This window comes from Haliaeetus albicilla, chromosome Z (assembly GCF_947461875.1).
Source record: "Haliaeetus albicilla chromosome Z, bHalAlb1.1, whole genome shotgun sequence".
In the NCBI taxonomy this organism is placed as follows: Eukaryota; Metazoa; Chordata; class Aves; order Accipitriformes; family Accipitridae; genus Haliaeetus; species Haliaeetus albicilla.
The window spans coordinates 1,680,228-1,698,023 of NC_091516.1; the positions used below are offsets into that span (position 1 = coordinate 1,680,228).

Sequence of the window (17,796 nt, forward strand, 5' to 3'; positions counted from 1 at the left end):
AGTTAGAAAGAAGCTGAAAAGGTAGTAGTCTTCACTGGTCCATCTTTACGACAAGACTGGATGTTTTTCTGCTGTTGGAATTTAGTGCTGTTCCAAAGAGAGTATATATGCTCGATGCAACCCCTTCTCCCAGTAGGACACCCTAAGGTGCATTGTCTGAGTTATGCAGGAGATATAACTATCACCATTCTCACTTCTGGCCTTAAAATCTATTTGTTTGTGAAAACGGACTTATTATTTTGATATAGCTGAGATCAGAAGCCATACCCACATGTAATCTCTCTGCCAAGATATCAGCTGAGACTATACAAACGTCAATTTATATTGGAGAACATACGTTGCTGACACATTGGAAAAATCCCAACATTTAACTCTTCAGTTTATATACAAACAGTTTTGTGAAGTCATTAATTATGTTATTAATCTGTCTTAACTTCAGCTTCTTTCAGGCAAGATGAGATACTAGAAAGCAACAGAAAATGTGAAAAACAAGTGGTTCTGCTTAGTATTTCTGTTGTCAACACTTGTCTCCTGGGGGAGTTTCTGATCTCAGAAACGCTTTTCCTGAGCAGTGCTCATCTAATTTTACCATCCTAGCTAACAGCTCAGCTACAAAGCATTGTGCCAGTGTTCAGACAGAAGACTGGTAAGTCCCCCACAGATTCACCCCATATGGGGGTTGCCTAATGCTGTGTCACAAAACACAGAAGAAATTAATCTCCAGGGAGTCAGGGTGAGCAACAGAATGAGTTGGACCTCTGTGACTGGAAAACACATGTTACAAGAAATAGGGGTTTGGCCACTTTTTGAGGGTTATGTTTCTCTGAAGTCTTTTAGAAAAGTCTTCTGACTAGCAGTACAATACTGGGAATTTGAAAGTTTTTAGCATGTGTTCCCTCCCCCCCTTTTTTTTTTAATACATAGATTATCTTGAATGACCGGACAATTGATGTGAAACAAGATTTCACTTTTGGAATCAACCTAGCGAATGCTGTCCACCCCTGCATGAGCTCACCATGTGCAAATGGAGGCACCTGTGTTCCCAAGAAGGACAGCTATGAATGTGACTGTCCCCTGGGCTTCGATGGGCAACATTGCCAAAAAGGTAACCATAGCTGCATTTCACTTCAGAGATCCGGAGTTGATCACAAAAATAAGGGAGATTTAACACCTACAACTGCTGTTGTACACATTCCTTGAAATAGAAACCCTGGAGGCCAGAGGTCCCTTTGCATTCGTGCACAGTCCATGTACCCAGGGAGGAATTCATTTTGTTATTTAGGAACATGGTAATTGTTATCCCAGCATAGAGCTATGATCCATAGATAGCAGCCTGGTATCTGGTTGTTTGTGGTGGCCAACACTGAACACGTCATACACCTCCCTAATTATGCAGTGCTATACAAAGGGGGAATTCCTGCCAACGTCCTCCAGCTGGTGATTATGTTACATCCTGAAGCATGAACATTGATAACCCTTGTAATTTTATCCTTGCTAGGGCTCACAACAAAAGCTGTTCTCATACACAGAAAGGTCTAGTTCTTTTTTAGACACTGACTACTCTGATGGTAATTTCACCATCTGCACAGACCCTGCCTTGGTATGGCAATGGAGACCATCAAGGAGGAAAACCTGCCCAGATGCATACTGTTTATCTTTCCTCAGAGCCACTGTAATAGTTCAAACCTTGGATTCTGGAAAGTGTTCAGATTGCATGAAAAGTGTTTAAAAAAACGTGCTTCGAGTTATTCCACTAGATGGAGATGTTTCCCTTCTGTCAGGCTTGATCTTGAAAAATTCCTAAGGGAAGATTTTGTAATGTAACAGCAACTCAGTTCAAAAGAGCTGACTGACATTATTGTCTTCACCCACTCCTTCTTTCTCACAGGCACAAACTTCAAAGTTAAAAGTGGTGGTTTTGGTTAAATCGTGATGAATACATTGACCTTTTCTTCCAAAAAAGTCAATCTCTTAGAACAAAAAACATTTTATTAAGATACAATGCAAGAAACCCTTTCGCTTACGTTGTTGTGGTCTAACTAATAGCTGGAGCAACGTCATTTATCCCAGCTTCTCTGTGGGGAGGAGGGAGAATCGCAATTTTGGCTTTCTAGGTATGTGCAGGGTGCGAAGCTCTTGGCTTCAAGTTGGTATCTGCACCAGTACCCAGTTCTCCAGGGGAAGTCAAGGCAAGTGAATGCTTTGCAGCCTGCCCGTTCAGTGAGCTCCTGTGCATGGCTCGGGCCACAGGTCCTCACCGCTCGCCTGCTCTGCCCTGTGCTGAGCCCCGAGAGCAGTGTGCGGGCTGTCCGCCGCTGCATCCATCTCACAGCACCGGCAGTGCCGCCGCTCTCCTCTCTGTTGTAAACCTGAATGGGTGTCCAGGCTTTCAGAGACGGTCTGAAGTGCCTTGTGCCTTTCGCTTGGACTGGATCCTGGGTATGGCTGCCTACATGAATCTGACCTTAATTAGTTTTCTAAGAGTGTCCAAAATCATGAGTCACCTGTCTTCTGTTCCTGCTGCCTGTGGCTGCTGTTCAGGTGACTCTCAACTCCCCTACACTTATGCAGCCTCAGCTGCCATGGAAAATCCAAGGTTTTGCTGGTGGATGTGCAGAGAGCATGGAGGTCCCTACTGAACCTCAATCCATGACAGCCTTGATGAACCTGGAGCACATTTCTCAAAATAATCCTTACCTGTGTCTCTTTGGCAGGGTGTAGACACAGCTAAGGCAGGATGCATGTGTGTGTGTACGCTTCTGTTTCAGAATGGAGTTTTAGTTAGTCTGCTCAGCAGGTACGTGAGATGCTGAAGGTGCAGTCTCCATCCGGCTTGTTGGTGGGCTGCTGTAACCCCGCACCCTGAAAAAACAAAGTGCTAGCGAGGGACTGTGCCTCATTCTCCAAAATCATACATGCCACTTATAAAGCTCAACTTAAATGATGCTGGTAAGAGGTATGTGAGATATTGATTCACATCATAATGGATCATTGGCCAAGGATTCAACAGAGTTTCTGCTGGCATTGCTGGGTTTTATATCTTCTGTCCAAGCCATGGGGAGTGTTAAAGGTATTTTTATACTTAATTGTAAGAGGGAGTGGAGCAGAGAACAGTTGCTTTCCCCTGGTTAGAGCAGATCCCTCGGTAAACCATGGTGATTCACTGGGATTCAAAAACAAGGAGTAGCAGAGGGGTTTAGTGCTGGTCCTACCTGTCTGCACCTTTGTGTGTTTTGAGTAGGCAAATGTAAATACTTGGGGCAAAAGAATAATAGAATAGTGTTACCTTCACAGATGGTTACATTTGCTTATGCAAATGGGAAGCAGGGATCATGCATTTGCAGAAATGTGGGCATGAAACAGGATGTAGGGAGATTTTTATGCTACAGAAAACTAAAATGAGAATGTTCTTGTTTTGTTTTGTGCTGACTCACTGCAGAATGTGGAAGTTACTGCCTAAACAGTAAGTACTGCAAATGATGCGAAAAATGCTCTGTCATTGTGCGTCTGTGTCAGCTCTAGCAAGCTGGATGCTGGATTTCCATTAAGACTGGCAAGCTTCTGTCAATAAGCCAAAATATTTTCTGGAGTTTTATAGTACATCCTTAAACCTCATCCTGTTGATATTTTAAACTGCATGCAGAGCACCTGCCAAGTGCAGAGCAGTGGCTGTAGAGCTGGTCCCGGTATTTGCAAAGCAACGGGGCCAGGCAGCTGGCTGACTGCTTTGTAGGGGTAGGTGCTACTTCAGCCTGTCCTGCAGTTCAGAGCTCACTCCTGCTTGTCATGAGAGCTTTGATGCCTCTCTGCCAAATCGTCATTAGCAGAGAGTGAAGGCGTTTAGTCCTAGATCTCCTTACTGGCCCTGTTCCCTTCCAGTTGCAAAGAGCCTCCATGCAGCAAGGGTACTGCTAAATTTTACTTGGTTTTCTGCAGTCAAATTCAGTGCAGCAAGTGAAGAGCATGCAGAAGAGCAAGCAGAGATAAATGCCCATCAAGCTCCATAGAGGAAACCAGAGTCCTAGAGCAAAGGCAAGGGCTGCTGCATGGCACGGGCACCTTCCCCTGCTGAAGGCAAGAGCAGTGGGGCTCTAGTGCTGGTGCGGGACATGACGGGGGAAGAAGGGCTCCTTTCACGCGCTGCTGCCATCTGCCATGGTCAGAGATTGTCCAGTGCAGAAAGTGTCAGACCTGGCGAGGAATGTCTGGCTGAGTGTAACGTCTTTTGCAATCTTCCAACGACGCTGGCAGGCTGCAGGCTGTGGACCGCCTGTGGTGGTTTCTTTAGACACATTAGGCAGCTTTCCTGATTTCACTATGGATGAAAACAGGCATTCGTCACTATCTAAAATTCTCAGTCTTGGCACTTAGAGCTAAATTTTGTATTGCTGTTGTTGGCTGCCAGACTACACCAATTGTTGTATATCTGTATTATAGTGAGCTCTTAAAGCCCAGCCAGCCTCTGCATTGCGTGAAGAAAGCAAGCATCCATGCCCTGAAAAGCTTGAAATTTATATAGATGGGATTAGCTGTGGGTTGAAGGGATTAGTTCTCAGGAAGAGAATAGGATGAAGGCAGCTATTTTAAGGAATTTATAAAACTGGCTTATATTAATGCAGCAGTCAGTTATGAGAGATCAGCAGCAAACTGTAGGATGTTAACTCAAAAGAAAATCTGTTCAGGCCAGTGCTTGTAGCCTACCAAAGGCCATGTATCAGGGATATTCAGTGATTTGTATCACACATCTGAGTTATTTTGCCAAATTCTCCAGGTCTGGTTGCAATGTGTGCTGCTGTCCCAGCAGCTATACACCACAGATGAACCAGAGGCTGTCCCTAGAGAAATGGGAGATGCTGTGTGTGGGACACTGGTGAGCTCCGAGCAAAACCCCCTCCGAGGCAGCACTGCAGCCTGTTGAATGCACGCGCCAAGAGGCTTTGCAGCCTCTGTCATAGAGCCTTTAGTGTAATCTCAGTTGCTTTCAACAGACCTAAACTGATTAGGGGCACCCTGTATGTCCTCCCTGGATATAGCCTTACCCCACACTGTACCCCAGAGGTGATCCCTGAGCGGGCAGCAGCCGCTCTGTGCAAAGCCACATACACAAAAGGAGAAAATGGGGAGCTCACCGATTGCCTGTACTGCCTCCCGTCCTTGCTTTGCAGGGATGAGAGGTCCCAGCACATGTTCTGCAGATGGTGCTCAGTTAAGAGCCGGAGAGGAGTTTCTTGGACAAGAACAAAGGGTGGTTAATGCATAAGCTTTCTCAGGAGGGTGGCTTGAACCACACAGAGAATCAAGGAATGTGGGAACAAGGATAAAAATAAAATTTGCAATATTTTCCCAATACTTCATATTTTCCTGTGCTAACACTTATGGTAGAGGAATACCTTAGGCCCATGACATGAAGGCTGTAAGTAGAGGGACTGTCAGCAGATTAAACCTCAACTACTGTCCCCACATTTAGGTATGAACTGGCAGTGCCTTTTTGCAAGCCAATGTGAGTTCAGCTCAGTTCTGTGCCACCAGCAGGTACCAGCCAATGCAGGAGTAAATCAATAAAACAGTCTTGTCTCTTTTTTTCCTTCCATTTCCATGTCAGCTAACTGACACTCATCTTCATTTTTTTAATTTATTTTTCAGCCATTACAGAAGCAATTGAAATCCCACAATTTATTGGTCGCAGTTACCTCACATATGATAATCCAGATATCCTGAAAAGGTAATGTATCTCCTGTAAAGATAAATATTCTGTTTGTTAACCATTATAATCCTAGGAGCCTCATGTGGGAGGATGCTGTATATTTAAGTGTTTTAAGCTGCATTTGCCATATTTCTAAATTTCAGGAAAAAACCATATTTTCTATGTATATGCCTATGGCTCGATTTGTTATAATATCTGAACATCTCACAACCCGCATAGAAATGGCAGGCACAAGTATGTCTGGCATGGAGAAGAACTGGTATGCACTTTCTGAGAGCTAAGAACAGATATACAGAGCCTGTATCCGTAAAGAGACTAAGGATTTTAACTCCTGCTTTAGCCTAAAATTTAGGTCCTCAGACTTCTTTTTGGCTGCTCTGTACCCTAGAAGATGCCCAAATTCCAGCAAATTGTGGGTTGTTTCAACAAATTCCTCCATCTGCCTGTATTTCAGCCACTGCCTAGAGAAGGCTTCCCAAATGTCCTCACCTGCAGCTTGGTACCTCTCACCTACCAGGAGTTTCTGATTTGCCCTTCTTATGCTTCTTCCACTGGCTTCTGAGGGCACCAAATCTACTGGACATTCTCAAAATCCGCTTGTTGGCCTGGATTTTACACTATGCTTGGGGAGGAAAAGGATTTTCTCTTATTTGTGTAGAATAACTTAATACCTATTGTGTTTGGGATTCTGGAGGGACAAGTTCAATTCCCCCATGCTGGAAATGGGGATGTGAACCAGAATCCCTCACACATCAGCATGTAGGCGAGTTGCAAGACAGTAACCTGCAAGACCAGCAGAGAAGAAATAGTGCTTCATCTTTTATGGCTTTTTGAAAGAAAGCTATCCCAGTTCAATATTTTACTATTATTTTCCTCTACATTAAACAGGGTATCAGGATCAAGAACGAACGTATTCATGAGGTTTAAAACCACAATGAAGGAAGGTCTTTTGATGTGGAGGGGAGACAGTCCCATGCGACCTAACAGTGATTTCATTTCCCTAGGCCTTCAAGAAGGAGCATTAATATTCAGGTAAACTCTCTCTCCCTTATTTGTGTTGCATGCAGTACACTCAGGGCTCGAAGGACCTGCCATAACACATCCAGTGTGCTTGTCCTTTGGTATAGTGTGAGGCAATTACATCCTCAAGGTTTTGTTCAGTGACAGGTCCTGTTGTCTGGGAAAGGATGTGAGTTGAAGAGGTAAAGAGCTGCAAGCATTGCATCATTCCTGCTCCCTTCCAATTTTTAAAACATCTGTTTTTTAATGTGATTTTCTAAAAGTCACCTTATGAGGGTACAAGTACTGTCAGTAAATCCCCCCATGCCTCTTGAAGCACAGTTAAGCAGAGCAGGTATAGGATTTGCAGAGAGAGCAGGGGTCTAGGAAAAACTCTGCTGACACCCGTGCTCACTGCAGGCTCCCTCTTCACCAGAGAGTGCACATGGGAGCAGGGCTCCCACCTTCTCAAACAGCCAAATATCCAACCCTGTGATACAAACCCAGCTGGCATCAGGCTTTGTTACTGCCACCATCCACAGAACCACTTACTTAAGGAACAAATAATATTACTTTCAAAAAGCTGAAATTGGGGAGTGCTGGGAAATGTTGGGCTGAACTCGTGTTCTCTCTCCAGAATCACTTTCTCCCTTGCAGACACTTAGGCAGATTCCATGCAACTTTTTGCATGATGCTTTTTTGGGACTCCTGCCTTTTGAAAACCCTATCTTTCCTCATGATCGCCTTTTAGGTTGTGTAAGACAAATATTGAAACAGCAAACTACAAGTGCCTTCAGTATTATGGATTCTTGTGAGACACTGTTATTTAAATGACAAGCATTTTGTTAATCATTTTAGCTAATTTGAAGTTATCTTTTACTTGATTTACCTGGTTGTTTGTTTGCTACCATGGACTCATGGTAGCATAGACAAGTTGCACATTTCTATTGAAATTAATTTTTTGTAAGCTTTTTTTCATGTGATTTTCTGTGGTTAACTTTGCAAAAACTCTTAGTTTCCTTATTGTTTTATAAACAAGGAACTGACTCTGCAGAAATGGTGCATTTTTTAAATGTCTTTGGGACAACATGTCTCTCCAAGATGCGTGGCACTAATTGGCCACTCTATTCTATCTGTTTTCTAGGTACAGTAGATTTTTGTTAGGGTTGTTGCTATCCCCTAGAGAGGAAGATACACAAAGGTTTTAGACCAAACAAGCTGAATTTTATTGAAATATCCGTACCTTCCACATGCATTTGGGAAGGTGAAAAGTTAAGATCCCAAATGAAAACTCTCATAAACAATCACTGCATACTGAAAGTGAATACCAAAGATGATGGTGAAAGGACAAATTCAGAAAAAAAAATATCATCTTCTTTCAGAAAGAGTGATCCTCATGCTACCTTTCCACCATTTGAGAGGTGAGGTCAGGAGAATATCAGGGCTGTGAGCTGGTCAGAAGTATTTTTCTGCAGCCCAAAATTAGATATCTTTGTTCTGGTCCAGTTTGAAATTCAAAACATACCTTTTCTTTCCCATTTTCTATGGCCTAGCAGAGTAGGTTCCCTGTACAGTGTAACTGCTGCTGTAAATTCTTTCTGTTGCTCCTTGCTTCTGTAGAAGGTTATATCACTGTTGCAGGGGATCTCCACTCATTAGGGTTATGAATCTCATTTTTGTAACCAAAGGTCTAAGACAGATACAAACCTGAACACCCAAATCCTTCTATAGCTCTTGACCTAGACTGGTATCTGCATCTTGGGTAAAAGGAGATGCTTGTTTGAGACTCACTTAAACTTCTGGGGAGGAGTCAAATTTAGGACAACCATTTTGCTCTGGGCTGCTCATGAGTTAATGTGCTGTTCTCAAGTACCTAACCCTTGCCATGAACTTAATGCCAGGTTCAGCCTTTTTTGAAGAGATGATGATGTTGGCTTTGATCTCTCTAGCTTGGTACAGGCTGAAGGCCAGCAGTGGCTGGCTCAGGCTAATTCATCCTGCTTATTTAGTCAGCTGAGTACCCAAAAGCTCACTGTGTTGTAGCATCTACTTCCCCTTTGTGAAAGTTGGCCCAAATTTCTGGGACCCAGAAATTAAGATGCCTGAAGCGTAAAGATGATGGGGACATTATGTCTGCTGAGTAATTTTAGTAGCAGCAAACACAAAGAAATAATCAGAGCTGCAACTGAAACAGGGAACTTCATTATTATCTCTGCATTTATTTATTAGGCTTCATCCTTTCTAACATCACAGGTCTCAACCGTCCTTATAATTCAGATGATTTGTAGATTGGTTATAGGTCGCATGCTTATTTGCTTATGTAATAATTTATTTATTAACCGTGTTTGAAACCTCCCACAGCTCTCTCGCATTAGGCCAAAAGTTTGTAGGTCACTGACTTTCATAACCTCCTGTTTTGGGGAGGAACTGCCATGCAGAGGCCCCCTTCTTGCTCCCATGGGATGGCAGTGATGGCACTCATTCTGACCTGGGGAGGAGGGAGTTTTGCCTGTTGCTCCATAAGCCTGACTTTGCAAAATAAGTGCATTGCTGCTGGGCTTCCAAAGGACTCCACTGGTCCCCCAGAATCCATAAGGGGAGTTCTGGAGGATGAGCAGGTGGGGCACAGAGTAAGGACATCTGAGCAATTTGGCAGGCAGCCAGTCATTGCAAGGGAGGCAGTAACATTTTAATTTTTTTTAATTGTAGCTACAATTTGGGCAGTGGCATTGCTTCCATCACGGTGAATGGCTCTTTCAGCGACGGCCGGTGGCACAGAGTCAAGGCTGTTCGGTAAGTGGCCACGCTTCATCTGGGAGGTGTTTTGAAGCCGCCCTGCCATTAGCGGTGCTGGCTGGCATGTCTAGATGCTGGTTGGGTGTGAATCACTGCAGCTCCACACTCTCACATCGCTTAGGAGTCGAACTGTTAGCAACTTGGCTGTTTCAGGACAATGTACACAAAGATTATTGTATTAGAGGTGACAGTGTCAACTCAGCACAGCTCAAGGCAGGCTGCCAAAGTCACGCAGGGCTATTCTGGGGCTGTGACAGGCATTCTATTAAACCCATACCATTTGGGTTGAGAGTATTTTTCTTTAATGTCTGCATTTTGAAATTCCCTAGTGAGCATTTTGTGGTCTGGCACAAGCAATGGAGCACGGACAGTGTATGCCTACTTTTCCTATTTGGAGAAGGTGCAGACATCTTGCAGTGTATATATAACTCATATTTATAACTCATTACCTCATGGGAGGCAAGTGTGCCCAGCAGGGAAAGCACACATCCCTCTCTTCATGAGAAGTTGGTTCCCTAGAAATCGCAGGCTGACATTAGCACAGCTTGTTACCAAATTCAGTGAGAATAGGAGCTCATCAAGTGGCTCTTCTGTCAATGCGGTTATTGACCATATATAAAATGGAAATGGCCTAAAAGCTTTAGTAAGAAACAAAACTGCTTATAAGTATGTTTTACCTTAGCTTGCCTATTTCTTTGCTTTTGTTGAAGCTTCTGCTGTTTACTTTTTATATTACATCTGATTTTTAACAACACATCAGAACCTCTTCATCCTCCTCTCTCCCCCAACTATGCAATTTACTTCTTACCCAGTTTTTTCTCCTCCGCAAATGTCCCACACATGCTTTGCAGGTCTCTGACATCTTAGTCCCTGAAAAAAAACCCCACCATGAAAGGTCCAGATTGCCGTAGCACACTGCTGTCTGTGGGGCTTCCCAACATCAGTCCCTAGCCTTCGCCACGAACCCCGCCAAGCACTGAGTCACCCTGGTCTCCCGGCAAGGGGGAGATGCTGCTGCTCCTCCTCCTGCCTGGTTGTAGGCTGGATACATGAGAGCGGTTTGTTTTTCATTTCAGGGATGGACAGTCTGGCAAAGTAACTGTGGACGATTACGGTGCCAGGACCGGTAAATCCCCTGGGAAGATGAGGCAGTTAAACATCAATGGAGATCTCTATGTAGGTGAGTGCTCACCATTCACTTTCAGGACCTGGATGCATTTTTGTGTTGTGGGGTCAGCTGTAAGGCAGGGCATCTCTGGTCCATCTCTGGCCATCCATCTCTGGTCCTCCACAGCCTGGTTTTTGTGGTAAGGCCTCTCTGGGTGGGATGGGGCGGACTGCTATGAGAAAGGACCAGCACCATGGGGTGCACTGTGGTACCCCCAGCAGGTACACAGAGAAACAGTGAGAAGCAGCTGCAAACCCTGCACCTTAGTGGGAATGTGGGCACAAGCTTATTCAGCTCTTACTGATGCTACAATTTTTGCAATAAATAATTAGCATCCTAGTTTATTATCTCCTGCTTAGCCCCTCTGTATTTTCAAGTGCCTAAAAGGCGCATTTAAAAAAACCTGTAAATTAAAATTCACTTCTGAGGTGTGCTAGGAAAGCTAATGGTGTTTGTTGGGCATGCAGTCTGCCAATCAGGAGCAGACACCCGTGTCGGTGAAGAGTTTCTCATCGCTGCCTTTCCCCCAGGTGGCATGAAGGAAATAGCCCTGCACACGAACAGGCAGTACATGCGGGGCCTGGTGGGCTGCATCTCCCACCTCACCCTTTCAACTGATTACCACATCTCACTGGTGGAGGATGCCGCCAATGGGAAGAACATCAACACGTGTGGGACCAAGTGACAAGAGAGGAATCCATCATGTGCTTGCGTGTGCGGCTGAGCATGAGCTGGCTGCCACAGCCCTCTATGGCCAGCCCGTGTCCACCATCTGGGAAGGTGACAGAGCCAAAGGGAAACTTGGAAAAAAAAAAAAAAGAGCATTTTTCCCTCTCCTTTCCTGACCAAACCAAACCAAGTATTTTGTGTAGGAACTGTCCCCTTTACCCATTAAGTGCTTAGTGAACACTAAAGATTGTGCATCAGTACAAACAGCAAAGAAATGTGTGGTGTTATGAGTAGCTCAATGACTGTGTTGTGGTGCTTAGGTTATCTTTTGTAATATCAGGGAAAGCAGTCTTGAAACACCTGTATTCATCCCATCCTGCAGTGGTACAATGACTGTGCTGTTCAGCAAATACACCATCAGGCAGTGTATCTATGCATTCAAATGTATGTCCCGGAACAAGCAGTTCTCCTTACAACTTCCTGATCTAGCTAAATTATGTTTCATCCTGTGTAAATAACAGCTACAGTGACTGGTTTCAAAATACTGTTGTTTGTTGAGAAGGAAAGTTCTAAAAGTCTACTTTTTTATTACAAGTAACAAAATCAATGAACCAATTTTGTAGAAGTAATTTTATACTTGTATATTTTTTATAGCAGAAGCAGACCTGCTTATATGGTATAACTTTTAACATTTAGGTGTACTATACAACTAGCTCTTTGCACACTTTCCTAAAAATAGCAAACTGACCTGTGGTTTAAATTTGTTATATGAGAGGCTTAATGTCTGTACTATACAGTTTCGGTGGAGATATTTGTGAGTTATGACCAGTTTTAAATCTGACTCTTTTTGTTTTGTAAATTTTGACAGTTTAAAATTGTACATTATGAACCTTTCCTGGCTTAAACAGATTAAAAGATTAGGAAAAAAAAAGAACGAATGCTTGCTACTGTGGTATTATAAATCACTTACTTTTTTTTTCTGAAAAATGAAAAAAGGGATATGCAAGAGACCTTGGTGGGTCACAGTCCTCTTAAAATAAAATGTTTTCTAGGCACTGGACCAACACTTATGCAACCTTGATTGCCAAACCGTAATTTAAGTAGGCAAACAGAGTGTTGTCGAGACACTAAGGAAATGGTCCAGAATTTCATAGTTTGGAGATTTTTCTTCCTTAACTCTTTGTTCGAAGTGCATCAGTGAGCCATCAAGGGAGAGATCCACTGTGCAATGGGGTGCCCCACAGTTTGCCATGTGCCAACAGTATGAGAAGCACAAACCTCCTCAGCGGTGCAGACTCACCTGAATGCTGATGGCTTAAAAGGACCTGATGTGGTAAAAGCAGTGCAGGTTTCTGCTGCATTTTTACTATGCCCAGGGTGCTCCTGGCTCCCTGGGAGCTAAAACACATTCCTGAGACTTGTCCCAGCTACAGCTGAACGTGAGCAGCTGCAGGATTGAGTGGAAAAAATAATAGCTGGTACTAGATAATGGCACATGCAAATAACTTCCAAGGAGACCCCAGCTCCTCTTGTGCACCGTGAAAGGGACACTCTGATCACTTAGGTGAGAGATCTTGTGCTCCTTGTCGATGTGGCAGCAGTAATCAAAAACAAATACAGCCACTTGTTAGAAATAGAAAGAAACAGAAAAAACCACGGTGGTGCCAGCATGTAATGTGCACCTGTGCTCTGCCCCTTTTTCAAATCACACTTCAGAAAAACTGTCTGTAGAGGACGCAGGCAGCTTGCAGAGGACCTGGAGACAGTTATGGCTTTCCTCCCAGGAGAAGTGAAGTTTTGTTTGGCTTGGGGAGCCCCACAGGGAGAAAGAAACCCGTGCATCGTTGGAGAAAAGCAGGATAAAGTATATAAGATCAAGATGCGGCTTTAAAATGAAAGTAAATGGAATATGATGCCATTGGATGTAAAGGGGAAATGTGCAGAGTTTGAAAAGGGGTGAAAACTAAAGCCTCTGGAGGCTGAAGGTCGTGCTGGCTGCTCTCTGCAGCAGCCCTGTGCCAGTGGCCAGACACAGCCTGCACCTGGGCTGCATCTCAGCTGCTGGCTGCTGGAGAGGGAAGACTCATGTTTTATGAGTTTGAGGGGTTTCCCAGATGGTAGTGACCTGTCCTGACCTGGGGCGGGGAAGGGAGATCTGGCCAGCTGTACCCCTAATCCTGGGGACCTGCCATGCTGCTGGTGGCAGGGGACAACACTGGTCCAGAAACGGCATCAGCCTCCACTCTGTCCCATGTGCCTCGCCTTTCCCATCCTTTCATTTCTGTCGCAGGGTTTGGAGAGTGGCTCCAAGACAAACATCTGGCGAGATAGTTCTCTATTTTAAGATCATTTACTGCAGAATAACAGGCGTTTTGGTACAAGGCGATACTTCTCCAGAACAAAAGCTGCTCTTTGAAACGCAGGGTAGGGGGGGAGCGGGTAGGAAATACCTATGTTGTTGTTGTGGAAAAAGAAGAGCAACATACGGCAGCTCCCCAAATGCCTCTTTCCAACTCTGTGTATCACCAGGCGGGATTTCAGAGCTGGCGGCATCACCCCACTGCAGCATAGACTGAGCACGAGTGGCACAGCTGTGTGGTGCCGGGTGGGGGGATAGCAAAGATGCTGTGGGGTTTGAATCCTTTAGTGAAAAAAACCACCAAGGTCCTTTCTGCAGCCTTTCAAAGACAGTCTGAGAAACTTCCAAAGAGGGAAGAATCCCACATCCACATCTCCAGTGTCTCTGGTGAAGCTTTGGGGTAGGTAAGAGGCAGGGGTTTCCACTCAAGGGGCTGAGCAGGAAATAGGTGCCAGAAGCTCAGGAACGTCTAACCAGATGTGGAGGCTTGGCCTCTTCCCCAGCCCCCCTGATGCTGGGCCAAGGAAGGAGAGGGGAAAGGCAGACAGTGCATGGCAGAGTGCTTAGTCATTTTCCCAGGAACTGGCCTGGATGTGCAGCTCACTGTCTCCAAGGCTGTTTATTAATCATGTTATTTATTGCTCGGGCCATATCAGATGCTCTGCATGAGCCTGGTGGCACTGCAGGTTGACCTCTTGCCCATTGACAGACCAGCATCCTTTTTGCCACAGGTACCTGTGCAAACCAGCAATGAAGCCAGCAGTCCTAGGTGCTTGTGCCTCTCTTTGCAATTTAATCCCCTTCCTAAACGTGCAGTTCTTAGCTTTCTTCCTAATTTTCCACATTAATCCCCAAAGATATCCCCTTCCACTTTCTAGGGCTAAACACCCTCCTTGGTGCCAGCCAGGGATTTGTGCTGGGCACTGGCTGTCAGGCAGAGCTGCTCCCTGCCTGCCCACTGCTCTGCCCAGGGAACAGAATACCTCGCTGCTCTCCACCACTCCTCCATCTCCCTGGGGACCAGGCACTTGGGAATCAGCAGTTGGGTTTACTCAGGTCATCCCAAAGCAAAATAAGGAAAAGATCCCCACAAACAAAAAAACCAAAGAAAAAATAAGAAAAAAAGGCAAGCAAAAAGAGACATCAAGGGGAACTAAAGCCAGACCAGACTTAGCAATGGTCCCTATGGTAGGCAAATTCTCCCTGCACTGGTGCTTCCTGGGTGGTCCAAGGTGAGGGGCCAGGAGCTCTTTTCCATCCCAGTCCTCCCTGCCTGGCCCCAGGAAGCAAAGAGTTGAAGAGGAGGAGGGGCTGCCAGGGTTGGGAAACTGCCTATTCCCTGCTGGGGCATTGGCCTGCCATAGGTGACTGTTAAAAGTTACTATTTTGTCAGCCAGGCTTTGCTTTTGAGAAAAGCATGTTCATTCTATTGATAAAGCAAAGTAAGCCAGGTGGGAAATGCATTGTTCCAGCTCTGCACGTGCAGCTCCTTCCATGGTGGCATCACCCCACAAAGAACAAATCTCCTCACTTTAAAGGACTAGGTAAAATGCAGCTGTGGCTTACTCATGGAGAGCAGCAGCCACATCCCATCAGCCAGATGTGTCTTTTTATCACCATTTTATTTCTTGGGGGAGTGGCGTGTGCACACAGCAGGGGTTTCTCTTCTCCAGAGCAACACCTTGCTCTGATGTCCGAGCTGGGGCATCGCCTGCTCCAGCAAGTGCATCCCTCCCTCCCACTCCATTTTTCCATCAGTCTGAGTCACTGCAGACACCCCTGGTCCCCTTGCCGGGCAATGATGTGTTCCCACCCCTGCGCTCGGGCATCTCACACATGAGTAACAGCCTGGCACCGGCACCTGCGGTCGCCGCAGCTCTGCGAGGTCCTGGCTTTCTGCCCGCACGGACAGGACCCGACTCATCTGTGAGTGCCCTCTTCACAAACCCCCTGTGACAAAGACTGCTTGGCAGTGCTGTGACCGACTGCCCTTATTTCTCTCGAATATCCATTCACTGTCAGAGCGTTTTTCCTTGTTTATTGTGTACAGGACAAAGATGACATTGTTCCCTTCCCCTCCCCCTCCCGCTATTTCTTTTTTAAGCTTCGCTCAGTCTTCCTTTCTAGGAAAACAACGGTGCCGGTTCTTTCAACACTCGTCCCCACAGCTTGTATTTTCCAGCACTGTACGTTACCATGACGTGTGGGGACAGTGTGGAAGAAATGGGGCTGCTGAGTATGGACACTCCATACTCAGGCTCACGAACCAGTGGCTTTCCAGCCTTTTTCTCTTTGTTTTACAGACCCTTAAATAGTTTCTAGTGGCAATAGCTGCAGTGTATGTAGTCGCTTTTTTTGTGGACACTGTGTGGTACCCCTGGCAGGAGGGTTGGAACTAGATGATCTTTAAGGTTCCTTCCAACCCAAATCATTCTATGATTCTATAAATTTCCTCAATTTTCCTGTCTTTTAAAGACACCAGAGGGGCAATATTTAATATTTTTCTTTACAATTTCTCTTGCTTCCATTTCTTTCCTCACTACGGCTTTTAATGTTGGTGTCAGCAGAGCAGAATTCAAAAATGGAGTTACCAATTTATCATCATGTTTAGGCAGTTTTCATTTGAACAGATTGTTCTTGCAAAAACAGAGATTTTTTTAAAGAACTAACAAATGTCTCATACACAGGGACTCTGTAACCTTTATTCATGTGTTGAGAGTAACTTTTTGCCGTTGCAAATGCAGGGAAATGCTGGACATTAATGCTACAGCTAGTGCCATGTTAAGAGCAGCCAGTGTTGACAGTACAGGCAGAGTCAAGTGTAAGTAAGTAGAAGGTAAGGATGTGTGCTGCAACAGAGCCAGGAAACACGATGGTTCAAGTCCCTCTCCCCACCCTTGTCCCAATGGTGGAAAAACAGGGCAGTCCACGTGCTCTGTCATTACCCAACCTTCAATCTCAGTTGCTGGGATTTTGTAGCATAACTTATTTTCTTCGAATGGCTGCAACGCTATGTGAAACTCAGACTCTGTGATTTTAATTATGTTGTAGAAGCGCCTGTGTCTGTAGTTCCCAGGTACCTCATAAATGCACCCAAAATTAAAAGCTCAAGCTTGCAACCTGCTTGGGGTGTTTCACCTATAGTGCTTGTGCATTCTAAATACGACATGGCAGGATATCATCAGCAACCGATTTCTGCGGTGGCTTCATGACTAGAATCCCCCCCGATTTGCCCCGGGATAATTCAGCACCAGCGTGGGGCTGCACACCCGTGCACCCCGCAGGCACACCCTGTGTGTGGGCAAGGCACACGGCAGGGCCACTAGTTGCAGCTGAGTGTCCTGCACCAGGGCAGGGATGGCAGTGTCCATCGAGGGGTCAGACCCATCTCACTTCTCGCAGGGCCGGAGCTCGCAGCCGTTCTCTCTCACACATTCGCTCTGCAGTGGCAGAGCACAGCCTGGGCTAACTGGTCTGCACCCACTGTGGGCATGACACAGCTTCATCCCTGCAAAGAAACCTGCTGCTTCCCTGTTCCTCTGGTGCTGCCGTCGCATGAGTACCTCCGTGCCAAAGGATGGGGAGCCCTAGCTGTTCCTAAGCTATGTTAAATACCAAACCCAACAGGATTAGCCTAGTTTTGCCAAGGTTTGAGCAAGCTATACCTGAACAATTTGCAATATCTTCAGAAGATTTTGCAAAACTATCATCCTTTTACTTCTTTTAGACCTGAGGCCCAGATGATGGAGTGAGACCTGTCTTGAACTCATCCCTGGTGTTCCTGCACTGGCCAGAGCAGTTGCAGGGCTTGAGACTGCAGCTGAGGGATTTCACTTTTGGGATAATCGAAGCCTTTCCTCTTTCCCACAGCTCTATGTGTTTCAGTCTTTTCAGAGCAGTACTCTTCAATTCTGCTTAAAGGACTTAGTACCCTTGGCCCCGCACCTCCCCAGCGCTCAGTGGAGCTCACGCAGCCTGCCTAGTTGCTGTCATACCAATAAGCTGCACCAGTCTGCTACTGCAAGACAAGGAATTGACTCCGACTTTCGAGACTGCATCCAAAGACATGGAGAGAGCACAGTGCCACCATGCAATGATGGC

General features: G+C 45.5%; 1 protein-coding gene across 3 annotated transcripts in view; it reads left to right on the forward strand.

The window, feature by feature from the left end:
- The window catches only part of EGFLAM (EGF like, fibronectin type III and laminin G domains), a 76,452-nt gene extending 64,201 nt beyond the window's left edge, over window positions 1–12,251 (forward strand). For 2 of the 3 annotated variants that reach the window (XM_069777505.1, XM_069777507.1), the window contains exons 18-24: window positions 925–1,105; window positions 3,440–3,463; window positions 5,644–5,722; window positions 6,593–6,736; window positions 9,413–9,496; window positions 10,576–10,679; window positions 11,198–12,251. In XM_069777505.1, the coding sequence (XP_069633606.1) occupies window positions 925–1,105; window positions 3,440–3,463; window positions 5,644–5,722; window positions 6,593–6,736; window positions 9,413–9,496; window positions 10,576–10,679; window positions 11,198–11,352 (771 nt within the window). In that variant the 3' untranslated portion in view covers window positions 11,353–12,251. The remainder of the gene's footprint in view (window positions 1–924; window positions 1,106–3,439; window positions 3,464–5,643; window positions 5,723–6,592; window positions 6,737–9,412; window positions 9,497–10,575; window positions 10,680–11,197) is intronic. The other variant, XM_069777506.1, reaches the window with a different exon arrangement.
- Window positions 12,252–17,796: the final 5,545 nt, after the last annotated feature.